A 17746-nucleotide genomic window follows, 5' to 3' on the forward strand; every position below is an offset into this window, starting at 1 on the left:
AACAGAAGTAAATTTACAGGAAGAATGTGACTTAATAAGATCTGAAATGCTTCTGGTTCTAATATCTAAGAAGGGCAAAGTGCCTACGAAGGCATAACAGAATTACAAAGTAGTAAAAGCTTAAAAAATGCTTCCTCAAGCAGCAAAGATAACTAGCATAACTAGCAACTACATAACTCCACCCACAGTATCCTACATTACTCTGAAAGATATTGCATTGCCCTTTTTGTTTGTCATAATTTAGTAAGAATCAAATGGTTAAAATAGGAACAACAAAATAAAGAAAAACAGGTGTCCTTTTTAACTGTAAAAAGACTTTTATTACATTCTTAAATCCACATATAGTATCACCATTGTGCAATAACACTTCACTGTGTTAAAACCTCTTAGGCTTTACAACCATGACATATAAATTATTTCATATTAAAATCTATCTTGATTTAATAATAAGAACTTTAAAATAGAGTGTAAAGATCATAAACAGGAGGAGCATGACAAAAGAGAAACTTTCAGGGAGACATCTTTAAAAACGCTCTTTAAAAAAAATAGAATTACATCTCTCCAAGACAAAAAGGACACTAAAGTGATGAGAAAAATAACAGTACACAAAAGGATAAAAATTAAGAAAGATCACAACAAAACCAACACATAATTCAGATTATAATCCATATATATATATATATATATATATATATATATATATATATATATATATATATAATTATCCTATTACTCTATGACTCAAACTCAAAGTCTTGCAATAATTATAATCAGACGGGTAAAATCTTTGATACTTCTGTAATCAAACATTCATAAGAACATTTACTGTACACAGTGATCAAGGTTTAAAGGTCTTCTATGTAGGTGCAAGGTGTCTTGCTAGCTTGACTAGGTAGGTCAGAGAGCCCAGCTATCTCCCTGAGTGACTCTAAACAGAAATGCTAGTGCAGATCATAAGTTCTGCCCTCTGGACAGTTTTCAAGCTCGAAACATGTCAAAGAATACAGACTTTTTTTAGAAACTTGCAAAACTAACATTCTTAGGCTTTTGTTACAGTCTCTAAATGCCATCTCACTGTTTCAGTCAATCTGCAAAGAAGTCGTAGAAGTATTTGGTAGCTTACATTGTAAATAATATTTGTTGTGCTGGAGTGCTAGTGAAAATAATGACTGTAAAATATGGCAGCTAAGGCCTAACATACTGAGAACAATGGGAAAGACATTATTGCACAATCCCACAATGCCACTATCTTAAGTACCAAGACAAGGGTAATAGCCACTTCAGAGAATATGAGAAAATGTGTGTATGGCCAATAGCACTGTCCCAGCAGTGCAAAGCAAACCAAAGCTAAATATAACATGTCATGTTCCATCCAGCGTCTGTCATGTGATTGTCTTCAAATGTTTAGGATAAAAATAATAAACATTCTCTTAAATTACAGCTACTCTATTCTTATGGCATCTTTAGGATACTGGTTAAAAAAAAAAAAGACTTCTTTATTTTACATCAAATTAATACATCTCCCTACTTAAAATTCAAATGCTTGGACAGACCCTGGGGTATCTCCAGAGTTTATTGAATTTGAGATAGCGCTCTATATGTCCAGGGCTTCCGGGACCTGAAGGCATAAACTGCTCTGAAAAAGACAGAACAGCAGTCAGAGAATAGGACCTCACCGAAAGAAGATCCAGTATTCCACTTTGTCATTAATAACTTTTCATATTTATCGGCAAAAAAAAAGTACTTTTGCAAACACTGGTCGCCATTTGCTTTTTTTTTTCCCCCCAGCTTCTGAAGAGGCTTTCTTGTCTGAATACAAAAATATTAACTCAGGGGGGTAGCTGACGGCTCTGCCAACCCTGTGCTGTGCCATGTAGTGTTTGGAGAAGGTGAGGTAGTATGGGATTGGGGAGTAAAGAATACAAGATATCATTCTTCAATCAGAACATGTAACCTGCCCAACCTCAAAGCAATGACAGCTGGCAGTGTCAATAAAAATCCTCAGATGTCTAGGGAGCTTAAATAATACCATCATCCACCTGTCCACCTTCTGTTCTTTGCCCTTTCATCCAGCCATGTACGTGACAATGTAGCTTACTGCCATATTTCAACATCTTTCTTTATTCACAATTCTTTTCAACCAGTTGGTTGAGATGATGCTGGAAGTTTGGCCAGCAGCACATGTGTGCAAAAGAGCTGAGACGTGGCACTTCCACAGGACTCTCAATAACAGAGAGCACCTATCCCCACAGTGGTCAGCCTCCCAGCACATTCAGCTTATCTATAGTAGGAGGGTGTATCTAGCATCTCTGTCTGGTTTAACATAAGTTTCACAGGTGGCAGTTTCACTGCAAATCAATAGTTTTTGTACCAATGGGTTGTTTTGGGTTTTTACAAATATAAATAGGTGCTGATTAACCCTCCTTTTGCCATTTTAGCAACAATTTTTATCCAAAAAAACCTCAAATCACGGACAGGATGACCTGAGCATAAACACATGAGTCTTTCCTTACATGGTTTTAATAACTGCTCTCAATTTGCACAATTACATAGATGTTTATAGATAAATATATATTTAATATCTTTAAAAGGTACATGTGAAAATATTTTAGCTATACATCTGCAATTCTCTCACTCTGTAAGTGGCATTTGGAAAGGGAAAAGGTATTTGGGCTGAGGTCACTGATCACATTGGGAGAAAAAAAAAAAAAAAAGAGAGAAGAACTTAAAGTTCAGTTTCATCAGTATCTGAGGGTTTGCTAGTAAAAAATACCTTAAACCATTTAAGTGCTATGTTTTGTGCTCTGCGTAAAAGTGTTTCTAGGTGCAAGGCCAAAGCTAAGCCAAACATTTGCCAATGATTAACACAGTTTAAAAACATCGCCTGCTTATGAGTTTGATCATGGTCCCTTTAAAGAATTTGTTCACATGTTACAAAACTGTAAAACTATGGGTGCTACCAAACATACAGAATGAAACAACGAACAGTTATTAGAGTGAAAGTGAAACAGGCATCATTACTGCAAATCTCCACACAGTGGGTGAGGATTTCAGGTATGTACATTCTGTATCAAGCCTAGGGCTGTGCAGGGCGGTAAAGGGAAGAGGGAGAGTACATTCAACAATCGCTTACGGGAACTGTGAGAACGATGACAGACTTGTTAAAAAGGAGTTCAACTCAATGAGCAGTTTAAGGTTTATCATAAAAAAATAATTTTTTTTAAAATTACAAATGTTGTAGGCTACTCTTCAATTATTTTTTTATTTTACTCCCTTACAAAGGAGGTAGCATGCACTGATTACCCAGCAGCAACTCCTAATAGTGTTAAGTTTAAAGGACTGGTTTGCAGGGCAGTGAAAGCTACTCCACAGAGTTGGGAGTTCAGAGGTGAGAGGAGTGTGTGCTAAAGTGTAGCGTGCAGGACTGTCATTGGGTTGCTGGTAAGTTTTTGCCACTGCCGGTTGCCACGTTTTCGTCCTCCTCTAAATACACCTCAACATTGTTACATGAATCATGCCATTTGACTAGCTGATTAAATTAGCCCTCTGTGGAGTCTGGGAAGGTGATCTCACTGCCAAACACTTCCCTGTACAGAGGAGGGAAAGTATATGCAGTCTCAGGGTGAACCAGACGGAAAAATTCCAGTTTGTCAATATGAAGATTGCAAATGGACCTCATTATGGGAAGCTTAGACACCATCTAGGAGGAAAATTCAGAAAAGAAGAAATTATAAGAGAAATACATAACTAAGTTCATAGTGACTGAATAACATATGACTGAAACAACATATAACTGTATCAGACTGGTACCTTAGCCAGCTTCTCCTCTGATTCGCCTTCCTTTTGCAGGCAACGCTGGAGAGCCACATAAACTTTCTCCTGCAACTTATGTATCTTCTGGACATCTGTCAGCCAGGGCCGATCTGAGGCAAAACACAGCACATTTAGGAAACTAATGCAGTTATTGCAGTAAAAGGAATCTGCATCTGGTTGAGTTTAAAAAATTCAAACATTTTGCAGTGGATTGTAAAACATAAAATGTGATACAGGTGGTTTTGTTTTGCTTGCAGCTATGACTTCTAATACACAACTGCAAACAATATTACAGAGCACAATGAATCATTTAAAATACAAATTCCATCAGATAATCCAATTTAAAACAGCAGCGTTAAAACACTGAGTGGGAAAACAATTTTATATAACACATTATAATACATTTTTGTTCTACAATTCTCAGCAGGGATTCATTTTTAAGCTCTTCTTGAAGTTAAAGTTGATCAGTTTAAGTATCATAACCTGCCAAGTGCCTCCGTCAATGAAGTCACATTTTTACAGCATTATTTCTGAGTAAGTTGTGAGTTGGTAACCTGCAAGGTAGGAATGCTATCATTCCGGTATACTTTGGAAAGACACCAACAGTACACCATGCAAATGTTGGAACTAAAGTGCTACAGTATGCACATTGTGGGCATGACATAACATATTCATATATGGCAGCACATCTGACATAGATGCATCTTTTGATTAAGTTCATTTAGAACCAATGATGAACATATCTGTGAGATATAAAGTATAATCAATTGATGGATACTTAGAATTAATTAGAATTTTAGCTTTTTTAAAAAGATTCCTTTACATGGACGAATCATAGTACTGAATCTGATGAAGTGAAGGTTAACTACAAGTTATAATGTCATCTTAAATGTCCAAAAACAAAAAGGTATTGCAAAGACTGATTTCAACTGTAGAATATTTTATGTAACTGACTGCTTCCATTTTCATGTATGGTTAATCACACAAATAAATAGACTTAAAAATAGCTCTGTAAACACACCATGTTTATATATATTAGTGTCATCAACGTTTTAAATGCAAGTCAAACTAATTTCACTTTATTTGATTTATTAGACTTTTACATAAAAAAAAATATATATGTTGCATAAATATTTCACCTAAGAAAAGTGATGGAAGGTCACCAAAAACAGGGTTTAACAAAGGGCAACCTCCTTTACTTTATAAATATGCAAACATGAAAGTATAAAGAAAACATGCATCAATGCAGCGTTAAACAGTAATTACTGGTTTAGTCAGAGTCCATGTGGAAACTTTTCTTGGCTCAAGAGAACTTTTTGAAAGATTATTTAAACTAGATTTATGTAAGGTCTACAAGCTATAATGGCAGCCTATTCCATATTTTAGATCATCTGTATAATACGCTGAACTGAGACAGAGTGGTCAAGGTGAAGGGGGCTCTGATACGGATTACTAGGTTATCATTGGCTTTAGTTATATATTTTAAAGACTCAAGATTTCTTATTTTAGATCAGTGAAAAACTAATCTACAGTCACTGCAATGAACTTCTCCACATTAAAGAGGGGTAACTGATTTCCATTTGGCCTTTTCAATTTAAAACAAAGTACTGCAAAAGTTGTGAAGACAAGACTAAGACATTACTATGAAGATTAGAGAATGGGGAAGAGCAAGTGGAACAATGCATGTAGTGTCTGTGCAACAAATCCCCTTTAATGTTGGCAAAGGAGCTCTGCCTTCTGGCGTAACATGTTGCAGTGAGCTGACCTAAGTGGGACAGTAGCTTTCACTTAAGAGACTTTCACACTGGTTGGTGCAAAGATGGCACTGTTTAGTCCAATTTCACTGTTGTCATGTTTGAACTTCAGCTGCAGTGGCTTCATTTTGATTGGCTGAGAAAACTGTGGCTGTTAACCTAAACAATGAACAATTGTACCTGAGAAATTTGTGCAAATAACTTTAATTGGGTAGATTTGATCATTTCTCAAAAGACATAAAAATGAATTGATGTGTTTTGGCCCCGTAAAGGCAATGACTGTATCTGTGTAAATGCAGAGAGCTCTTGATCCTACATGGTATATCAGAGATATGGGCTCCAATGGTAAGTTATACCTTTGAGGTCACCTCTGTTGGTGCAACATGACAAAGGTATCAAATGGCTCAGGAAATACTCAGCGAGAGCACGTCAGAACCTGTCTTTGCTCCATTTGTTATCCAAGAAAGACTAGCTCCACTTTCTTTGTTTCCTTTCCAATATAGACTTGTATAGGTATAGACCTAATTGTGAATTTAAGTTAAGTCAAACATGGTCATTCAAATTGTAAAGAAAATAACATTTTTAATGTGGAAAGTTAATTGGAAGATATTTAGTCAGAGGGAAGATATTAGTTGGTGTGTGTGTGATATCTATCCAACAACCTAAATAGTGCCTGCAAATGTAACATTTACTCACTCGTGACACTGCAATTTCCATTTTGTATTGGATACCAGTTTTACTGGTTTAGTATCATAGTGAAGACAGAGAGTTCATCTCACCTGGTGAGAGGAGTACAGCAGCGCTGAAGAGAGCCATCTCTTCATCAGTCATCTGTATACGGCTCAGGCTTTTAGCTAAGTCAAACACTGCACTCACAAGGTCGTCACAGCCTTGGGGGGGGTGAAGAGAGAAAAAAAAATGAAGAAAGTCATCAAAACAGAAAGCGCTCATTGTGATGATTGTGACAGAGATGGTAAACAGCTGAAAGGTTTCCCTTAAATGACCCGTTCATCCTTTTATAAAGTTTATATGATAAAAAGAGAGGAAGACGGAGAGACTCTGAATGTGCTGACTCACCGAGAGCTTTGAAAAGCTGAGCAGTGGCAAACTTTCCATCAAACAGCATTGTATTATTGATGGGGTTGTAGGCCCGACACATACGGATGAGAAGAACATCCATACATCCTGTTGACACACAAAAAAGTAATGGCATTTACTTATTTATTTGGATGCTGCTTGGAAAAAATCTGAGAAAGGCAAAAACCAATTTAGAATACTGCAACTTAAAATAAACCAAATAAATAAACTATTAGTTAAATATGGTACACTGCGTTTATCATATGAAATAAAACATTTTTTAGTAACACCACCTGGTAAACTACTAAATTACATTTTATCATAATTTGGCTAAACCTTGAATTAAGGTTTCAATCAGGTGTGACTGATTATATAAAGCTTTTTTATTCACTTCAAACTGAAGTACTTTGAGTTTATTTAATGCCATGTGATAAAACCTTTGTGAATGTTTGATAAACAAACAAAAAAAAAAACTGTCAGTGTTATATCTTTTCTTGTCTTGGCAGTCACTGAATAAATACTAACTACTTTCAAATTTCCAATACACACATAAGCTTCTGACTGGAGAGAGCAGCATAGATGAAGCTGCATGATTCCAACAAAGCAGAGCATTATTTAGTTGGGAACAACCATGCACCTTTGCAAATCACTCTGCAAGCATGTGATACTGGAAGTCTGAAAGTTAGCTATCACTTCAGAGTAATATGATAACAACTATCTTTGTCACGACTGAAAGTGTGCAGAGTGGTAAACAAATCCGGCACCGACAATGAACACTGTGGAACTGATTGTAGCCTGCAGGGTGTGCCAATTAGTGTCATGCACTGACCTGCTTTGAGGAGGATAATCTGATCATTCTGACAGAGGTCCATGAAGCCGGAGATGCGCTTGGCAAACTCTACCACATACTGGATGGCATTGGTGATGTGAATAGAGCATTGTTGCCACATCACCTCAGCTGACTGAAAAAGAAAGAATCATACAGTAAGACTCTGCAAGGACTGCAGCCCCTGACAAACACCATTAAAGTTTTACTTCATTCTTTCATTTGACCCAAACCATTGTCTAATGAACTGTCCACTTTTACAATAGTAAACTCTGATAATATTTGACATATCTACATAAGGGCTCCAACCTTGACAAAAAGAGACAAAAAGCCATGTTGGAGACTTATGATAACAATGTCTGGTGATGAACTTTGACAAGAAGGGAACACTTGTCTTTGTTCTCTGAAACTTCCTTGCAGAGGTGTTGCTGTTATTGTTTGCACAAGGCCAAAATCTGAAAACATTACTTAGTTAACACTAGGACAGCATGCACTGTAGAAATGGTGAATATTTTATACTCAATGAGTACTTTTTATATGTATAGATTGAAATATTACTGTTAAGCTGGATCATATATCCACAAAGTTACAAAGTAAGCCAATTTTGAAATACAAGCCGATGAAATTCTACCGTCATCTGTTAGCTCTACAGTCAAGAACATTATAAAGTCTAATGTTTACCTTGGTCTGGTATGAGCGTGTTTCCTCTGGATTGTACAAAGTCCAAGCCATTCTCTTCAGCTCCTCTGTGCTGTACTGGCTGGTCTCAATATGGGACTTTATCACACTCTGGGTTATACGCTCTGAATGGAGGAAAGTTTTGTTTAACTTTTGCTTTTACAAGTTATTTTTTAAGGGTATATTATATAAACAAAAAAAAACACACAAAAAAACCAAATGTGGCATTGACCAGGTATTAGAGGGGTTACTACTGACCTATTTCATGCAGGGAGCAGCCCTCTGGTAGAGGGTTGAGAATAGCATGTGAGAAGAGTCCAGAATCGTGCAATAGCTGGTACTCATGTTTGATGCTGTGGTTCCCATCAGCAAAGTCCAAGTTGGTCTGTTCTGGTGAGCTTTGAGAGGATGAGCTGCTGCCTCCACTTCCTCCAAGCATGTCCAGGTTACAGTACTCTCCACCTGCATCTTCTGGGGTCAGGGGCAGATCAAAAAGCAGGCCTTCTGGCAGCGTTGTGATATCATCCAGGTCACTGAGAGTGGCACTGGAGCCTCTCCTGTAGGTGCGACCATGGTCAGCCATGTCACTGTTCTCTTCGCGGATACCAACCCCTGCACACTCCTGGGACTGCTGGTGTTTCTGGACCTCTGCATACAGGCTGTCGCGCTGCTTCTTGGACATACGGCCAAACTTCACAGCTGGAACAGGAGGATGTAGAGATAAAACTCAACATCTTTTCAGAAAGAGGACTAAGGAGGACTATATAACTCATTTATTGTGATGAGAAAAGAAGGAAGGTGGAAACTCTTGACTTAATTAAATATAGATCATGCAACTGAACTCACCGTCACGGCTCATGCCCAGAGCGAGACACTTCTGCAGCCTGCAGTGCTGACAACGATTACGGTTGGTCCGATCAATTAGGCAATTCCTTTGCCGTGAGCAGGAGTACATAGCATTATTCTGCTGGCTACGCCGAAAGAAACCCTGCAAACAAAGACAGAAACATTATGGGAATCTGGATGCTTGATGAATATTGTAGACTGATATTTAGACTTGCTAGAATCTACATGCTCTACAGTTCTAGTTGTTTTCCCATCTTTTAGAAACTTACTTCTTAAAGTATTGGATGATAACTCACCTTGCAGCCTTCACAGGTGATGACACCATAGTGAATACCTGACGATTTGTCCCCACAGATTTTACATGGAATCACTTCTATTTGAGCTGCAAAAAAAAAAAATCAGAATGGAGACAGAGATGTTCAGTTCTGAAACACTTAACTGAGTGAATTTCTACACTACAGGACAAACAAAACAAAAAATAACATTAGATTCTGACACAATTTGAAGGATATCTATTTTATTGTTGCACTGCCAAAAAAAAACCCCACAAAAACACATTTATTACTTGAAAAAATAAAAGCTTTATCTATTTATAAAAAACACCAGTTGAGTGCAGCTCTGTGCTAACAGAAATAAGCGTAGAAATGATTTCCTTTGAAAATGTTGCACAATAAACAACATGAAGTTAACATTAACATGCATGAAAAAAAAATCCATCCCACAGTCAATGCAGTTTTGAGTCTGTCCAGGTATTCTGAAATTGAGAGTTTTGGTGCCAGTCTCAAAACAGTCAACATTTGTTTTTAACGCTTATCATATTGAGTGTTTACTGTCTCTCTGCCATTTAAAAAAAAAAAAAGTGGGCAGCTTAAAAATAATTTTTAAAAAAATCACTACTTATTCTCCACAGCCTAGATTCACACAATTCACAACTGTACAACTACCTTTTGTGAGATATTTTGTTTACATTAACTTGAACTTTCTGACAAAGAAAAAAAAAAAAAAAAAAATGAATGAAATTTTCTAATGGCTGATAAATGTTAGTTTAGCATTGAAGTGCTTGAAATGAAGCCAACAATAACGAGATACATTTGCGATTATGTTACAGAACTGTAAAGAAACCAGAGAAGTGTCAAGAACACAAAGGAAACTGTGTGTATACTATACACCTTGTGTTCATTGTGGAAGCCTGAGCCTTCTTACCGAAGAACAGCCTGTTCTTTTCATTATGTTGTTTATCTAAGTAGCTGGGCCTCCTCAGGCCCAGAATAGCAGGTCAATTGCATTAGCTGAGGCCTTAGGTTATAAAGTTTCACAGCTCTCCATTTTCCTGACGCTTCTTCCCCAGAATTAACTAAATATTAGCAGGTTAACAAAGGCATAGGCCTTACTGAGTCCTCCAAGACCTGCAATTGTAGCCCACCAAGTGACTGCCGGTGACAGTTGCTGTGCATGAAATATTTTGTCTGTGGAAAGCTACAGGGTGCCAAACAGTCCCTACAAAGCTTTTGTTGGCTCACACAGGGTTTTTAGGTAAGTCGTTATAGCGCAGAATGGACTTTAACTGGTCTTCACGCTCTTTGGAAAATTGCTTTTTTTCTAAAGGAAACTTTATAAACTACTCACAACCAGCCAATCACAAGTCACCGTACATGGGGGAAGATGTGCGTCACACATTGAACCAAAGCAAAATAGATTAGTACATTATCCTGAAAATTCTGACTTAGGAAAAAGAAATCTTTCCACACTTTTTTTTTTCCTCTCTCATCCTTTGCACTGCAGAGCATGTGGCTTATTTAATTTACTTTGTGCGCTAGAATAAGCTGACAAATTGCAACTGAGGGATATAAATAAATAAAGGCCAATGGAAAAAAAAATCCCTTTTGCCATTGCTCCCTTTATCCCTCCCCCCACCAAGCCTAACCCCCCCTCCTCCTCTTCAGCCTGTTATATAACCGCCGTCTGGCCGCATTCCACGAATACACTCATTCAAAGGTGGTTGTCATGGCAAAAGTGTGGCAATCCACCCTTGTCTTCCTGCAATCCAATTGGTTTCTGAGTGGGAGGTTTCTGCTTGGGACTTGCTGCCTCAAATGCCACTCGGCTGAGCGGCACAGTCAAGACCAGTAAGCAGGAACTGCTCCACTGACACAGTTTTCCATTCAGCAGAGGAGGCGGGGCCGGTGATGGCAGCCTCACAAGGAACACAATCTGGTTTCTTACAGGTTTTAAGGTGGAATCAAATCTGGCTCAGTCTTTAAGTAAGGAGAGTCTAGATACCTTAATTTCGCTTGGAAAGACAACATAAAAGGAGTTAAGTGGAGAAAAGCACAAGGGGACAAGTTGAAACAGTATCAGGAGATTTTAGAAGTGGTGCAAATCTGAAAATATTTCCACAAACACCTCGTACAGTAAGCTGCATGTATGGGGGGGGGGGGGGGGGGGGGCAAATATAGCTCATAGTAGCTCTTCAACCTGTTGCAGCACGTCAACTATTTGTGTGTAATTTCAGATGTGTTTGAGCAAGACCATAAATCTATTTTTACTCTGGTGGAGTGGTGCCCTGCATGGAAATTTCATCTGATGTTGTGGGCTACTGGAAAATAAATGCTTCAGAATTCACATCTATGCACCTAATGTGGAAGTAACTGTGCAAAGTAGTTACAAATCATATAGCAAATTTATCCTCAGGGTAGTTACTTAAATAACCTCCAATAATTTTTGTTCCCATTCAAAACCAGGAAAATACAGCTTTTGTCATATGTTCTGAAAGCATATGTGTAAATATGTCTGTTTTAGGCACAGTAAAAGCATAGTGTGGATGTATTTATTTATTTATTTATTTTTTTTATGACTGAAAATAATCAACTATCGAATCACCCTACGTGGGGCAAAAAAAAAATAAAATAAATAAAAATATCAATTTAATCTTAATACTGGCTTGAACGCTACACCTCCAGTGAAAGTGTAACAACTAATTCTTCAAAACGCTGCATAAATTTTTACACTAAGAGCAGAAAATTTATTATCATATTAGTTTTGTTTAATTTTGTTTAGTTTATTGTTTATTTCAAACAGTAATTAGATTATAACTCAAACATGAATATAAAACGACAAAAAAAATTAAGAAGTCACACATGTGACGCAAAAAAAAAAAACCCTTGGTGGTAAAAACGTCAGAAGAACCTTTGCACAGAAGTCATTCAGTCAGTGTGTTGCTGTAATTTTGTTCACCACTTTTTTATCAGTGCTGTAAAGCACCAGCTAGGAAGACTTTGTCCTCTCATCCAAGCTCGTCAAACAGAGTGCAACTTCCTATTTACACTGCATTTGCCATTTACCTGACTTACTGTATACTTAACCTACATTAAGGCACGATTAGGTGTGCATAGGAGGACTTGCATATATGAAGAATCGTGCGACATTCTAACAGGCGGGCTTTCCAACAGAAGGACACCGTGCAGTAAAATGATTTAAAATACACATTTATGACACTCAGTCTGCCAAGAGTTTGCCCCTCTGTTTTCACTATGCAATTTCAGTATATGTACACAGTTATTGAGTTTCCACTTTAACTCTTCCCACTGACCCGGCCAAAGAACACAGGTAGTCTAATATACCCCAACACTAACCCCAAACTCTTTAAAAATGCACTGCAGGTTCAGGAATTTACTGCAGTAGTGGAAGAGAGGTGTTAGTGTACACCATGTTCTTCGCACGCTCCTGTCTCATACAAGTATTTGAATCCTGCAAAATGTCTCGCAGGAAAATGAGGAAAAATGTGGAAAAACTGACTAAATTAAATACCAAACAGCAAACAAACCAGATAAACTCCTTAATATAAAACTATGCAAACCACTTGCATATAGACATTCAGCTTTCTCACTTTACTTCTTATGAATATACATGCTGCAATACAGAGCTACACCTGCAAAAACCAGGCCACATACTGTAATCCCACACCACTGATCAGGAAAGATAAAATGCATTAATTCGGCCATGCTGCATCTGCTTTTCCAAGTTCAAACTCAAAATGGGCCTCTGCTACACAAGCGAAATCAGACTGAGGAATCCAGTTCACAGCAAGCCATTTTGCAGACTGCAGCCAAAACCCTAAAACAAGTTTCTGAGCATACGCCAGAAATCAGTCACCTTGAATTAAAGTCACTGTGTGCCTGTTTAAATGTCAGCATCTTCATGCATACAAGCGATACAGCCTATCAGAGTGATACCACGCGGAGACACGACTCTATATCAGGTCTTGAAGATGTTGAAGAGAAAATATTATGCTTTGGCATCTCACAACATAAAATAGCACCCAGATGCAGGTTGCATGAATGATTAAAGCTTTATATATTGTGGGGGTAATGGGATCTTAGCATACAGTTATCAGAGAGGAAGGGCACCTTGACACATACAGGAACTTGCTGTGAACTTCCCCAAGGCTGCTCTCTCAACAGATAGTGACTTTGAGGCTGAGATCAGCACAGCAGTGTCCTTGGAGAGCACAGAGAAAACTCTCCTGTTCATGGCCACGTATCAGTCAGCTAACAGAGTTTCACTAAGCACAAACACTAAGACAGCTTTATTGAGCTTTGTTTATTTGATCCCATTGCCTCACACCTGCCTAATCTCTTTATGCAACCGTTTACCAAAATAGACCCCTAATAAACAAGTACAGAGACAATGTTAACACCCATGCAAAAAAATAAAAGAAGTGGCTCGAGAGAAACAAATCTCTGCAATGCTCCTCACAATGTTTGAATTTTTTTCTCTCACTGTACTATTTGTCTCTATAATTCAAACAATGTGCTACTTTTTACAAACTCAGATTGACAAGCCTTGCTTCACTGCAATGATATACAATCTAGTTGATGTCTGTAACCTTAGCTGGCAGAGGAAGCTGAGCTCAGCCGAACCCTGCTGTGCTTCACTGTTAAATGTAAGCTTGCTGTGCCCATATCCGGCTTGTTACAGTGGTACATGATGGTCTGACATCATGGCAAATCTAACCCTTTTAAAAAAGGCAAACATCACTAGAAATCAATATGATTGAAGGTTATGAAAGTATCTATAAATTTTGTGTGTAATTTCTAATAATAGAAGTAACTTTTCAAAAGAATGTAAACAAAACTAATAAAAGTAAGGAAGCCATTCAAGTAAGGCGGCAACATATTTAAGCTTTTTCCTGAACCACTTATTTAAACTATCAATGTTGTTTAATCAGTAATGACGACACACCATACACACTTGCTGTAATCCTCAATGACAGAACTAGGTCAATGGAGCACCTCCTCTCCCTCTCTGCTCACATTGACCACCATACTGTTGATACCAAAAACAAAAAGCACGCTGGCTGAACAGTTAACTGTGATAGTTAGACAACACTAACTAACCTAAACAAAATATAAACACATGAGGACATAAAAACAAGATAGAATACCACAAAGAAGGGCTGAGTTTAAAAAAGAAATCTTAAAAAAGACAAGTTAAAATTTCATAGAATTACACTAAAGTTATAATGGATACTTTTAGAAGTGCCCAAATACAAGTTAAGAACACAAAAAAAGAGAATATGTGCAAAAATGAACTACTTATTCAACACAAACAGACCCTGCCAGCAGATTTAATGCGGCTTGACAGCCCATGAATCACTCCGCTCACTGCCTCCCTCCCCGCTGTCTTACATAACTGGAGTCACCGGCGAAAATTAAAGTAGTCTGACCGATAATGTAACACTTCTACAGAACAAAGGCCAGAAAATTTGTGCAAACTCTTGCTGATAATAGATTTATTATTTCGCACTTGTGCTTTAATCATAATGTGATTTTTAAAAAATTGAATTTTAAAAATTGAATTTTATACACTTTAATTGTTTGCATGTTAACTTTAAACAAGAAAAAAGTAGGGCAATTTCAAAAGTCTGTAAAGCGAAACAGACTATTTTAGTTTTATAAACGCTGAAGACAGCTTTTATTCCTGCGTACGCTTTGTTCCTCCTCCAGCCTGCAGTCGACGCACTTCGGACTCACAGCGCCTTCTCCGTAAATGCAACCTAAAAGTTGCTTTGTATACAAACCGGCGAGTAAATTGTCGCAAACGCAACAGTTTCTGTGCAAACTCACCTCTCATTTCGGCGGTGAAGTCTAACCAGTTCTAGGGGACATATATCTCCAGGTGGAAAAGAAGCCAAAAATCGCAAAGACTGACGCGCAGTTTTTCGCTCCAAGCGGGAGCAGCTGAAAACTGTCACAACAAATCCTCATATGGATTCTCTACTCTTTCTTCAGACACGCTGGCCTTAGACAGACGTAAGAAGTAGAGCTGCGCCTTTACTTAGCAGCTTCTCTCAGCTCTTAAAGCTTGTAATAAATTGCAGATATATAACTAGAAGCAGCGGCTCTTCTTCCAGCTCTTTCCAGCTCTGCGGCTCGCTCTCACCTAGTTTCGGCGCGTGGACTACACACTGATCCTGATCCTCACCCAGCGGTCCGCCCACCTCGTGCCCCGTGAGTTGACGCGCGCGCGCCACCCCCCCGCCCGCGCACTTTAAGGAGGCTCTCGCGTGCGTGGGAAAGTGTGGCAGTATGTCAGTTCAGAGCAGCAGTCACTCAGCGTGGGAACTATTTAATAATAAGCGCTCATTTATTTTCCTGGAAGATCATTTTCCCTTTCAGCCGAAGCACCCGCTTCATTTTCAGCTTCCGCGTCCGTCTCAGAGATTCATCACAGCGTCCAGGCCAAAGCATAAACAACAAATGCATAAACAACACAACTGAGGTTTTCATTAAAAAAAAAAAAAAAGAAAGAAAAGAAAAGAAAAAGAAAAAAGGGGAGATTTACATTCAGTGTAATAAATAAAACTGAATTATGTTTATATTTAAGTTAGGCTATGATGCACCAAAAATAATGACAGTTAATATATTATTTTAAAGAAAATACCATAATTATACTATGATTTAGTAAAATAACTAGTAGTGCTTATAGGTACTGTAGAACTGTAAATGGTATATCTCACCATTGCTCTTATCTTAAATATTAATTGTGTGACATAAAAGAGGATAATCTCCCTACTGCCCTTAATTTGCAAATGAAATGTATATGTGACAAGATGAGCCGTGTCCTCAGTTTTCATTTAGCTGGATGCAGGATTGCAGGAACTTGTAATTATATCACAGGATTAACTAACACTAGTCTTAGCAGAGGAATTAGTGTGCACACCGGTTGTTTACTGCACAGCTTTTTATATTGCTTTCATTTTTGTATACAATGCTTTTATTTTCAGGCAAAACTGGACCTTTTAATGCTGTGCAAATTTTTTTAACCCCCAATCATCATTGAGTAGGCCTTCTCCTCTGTATGTTTAAAATACCATACCAAGTCTAAATGAACAAAAGCAGAAAACAACATCTTATATCATTTAGCATGTTGATACTGTTATTGATTTAAAGTACATTGCAGTTCGGTGAGTAAGGGTGGATTCCTGTGATTTGCGTTTTTGGTGTGAGTGGGTTGATGTGTATTAAATAGAACAGCAAAACCCAGCTGGCACACAACAGCAAAACAATAGAGAAACCTATTGATAAGAGTTCTGATGAAAATAATTGATTTGCAGGCGTGGGCAAGATGACGAGTGTATCATGTAACTTAGGCACAGTTATGAAATGAGGAGAAGAGAGAGATTATAGTAAGTAGGTTAGTGGAGCAACACAGCAGTTTCACACCCCTCCCTCTCTTGTCTTTCTGGTGGGCATGCGTGGTAAGTCTCCTCATGTCTTTTTCCATTATGGACACTTTTGTGTCCTGACTCATATCGGCTAATGCAGTCTTTCAGCACCTCCTATGCATGCTTTATGTTCTCTGTATTATTCCTCATCCAGTACTTATGTACATAGAGACCTTTGTCTGTTCTTTTCTATGGGCCTGCCGCTCCCACTTGCACAATTCTTCAAACCGACAAAGACAAACATATAAGACGCACAAACAAGCATTACAAGATAAATTCAGAACAGCAAGGCATTGGTTTTCCTGAATGTAACGTAAATGCAATCTTGGGAAACGGATGTATTTTTTTCTTTCTCATGTTCTGCAGATGTAAACTTCCTCTTCCTCTTATTTACTTGGTTTTGCCCGTCTGATTGTTTCCATCCGGATCCTCGTCTGCTGTATTTCTTAGGTGATATTATGTCTCACATAATGTTCTGCTGTCACTGTGAAACAGCCACATATCCATCTGGTATTTGCTGGCAACGTCACCGACCCCCTGACCCTCAATCTTATGTAACCATGGCAATACCCAAATTAGAACATGGAGCATGGAAAGACACAGGCGCTTAGAACTGCACATACAGGCATGTATAAGCACTCAACCAGCTTTCCAGATTAAGGCAGATGAACGCGCACATGAATGCATGTGTGTGCGTGCGTGTGTGCACTGTGAGTGTCACAGAAAAAAAAAACAAAGAACAAATCAAACTTTCAAAACAGTTTGCAATAATGATCCTCTCACATTTAAAGGTGTTTTCTGGACCTTCAAAGTGTGGTGCATGAATTTAATAGTCCAAACTGGCCTCTGCCCCGCATTGCATTAAACCCGGAATACTGAGAGGATTATTTTAGGATCCAGGCTCTGGCTTCCATAATCCTCTCTCCTCTCCTCTCCCTCATCCTGATAAACCCTCTCTCTTCTCTTCTTTCAAATGCTCGCTAATCTCCCGCACTTGGACTTTCTGTGCGGCTGTAATCTGGTTTG

The 17746-nt window shown here is 38.2% G+C and overlaps 1 protein-coding gene across 1 annotated transcript; it reads right to left on the reverse strand.

The window, feature by feature from the left end:
* Positions 1–732: 732 nt before the first annotated feature.
* Positions 733–15425, reverse strand: rorca (RAR-related orphan receptor C a). Its single transcript, XM_079244732.1, has 10 exons — positions 15120–15425; positions 9291–9376; positions 8995–9136; positions 8407–8847; positions 8152–8273; positions 7474–7606; positions 6645–6752; positions 6347–6457; positions 3811–3923; positions 733–3700 (listed from the first exon to the last, which is right to left on the reverse strand). Exons 1-10 carry the CDS (start codon positions 15124–15126, stop codon positions 3539–3541), a joined length of 1425 nt encoding a protein of 474 aa, XP_079100858.1. The 5' UTR covers positions 15127–15425; the 3' UTR covers positions 733–3538.
* Positions 15426–17746: the final 2321 nt, after the last annotated feature.

The sequence above is a fragment of the Telmatherina bonti genome, assembly GCF_933228915.1.
Source record: "Telmatherina bonti genome assembly, chromosome: 8".
NCBI lineage: Eukaryota > Metazoa > Chordata > Actinopteri > Atheriniformes > Telmatherinidae > Telmatherina > Telmatherina bonti.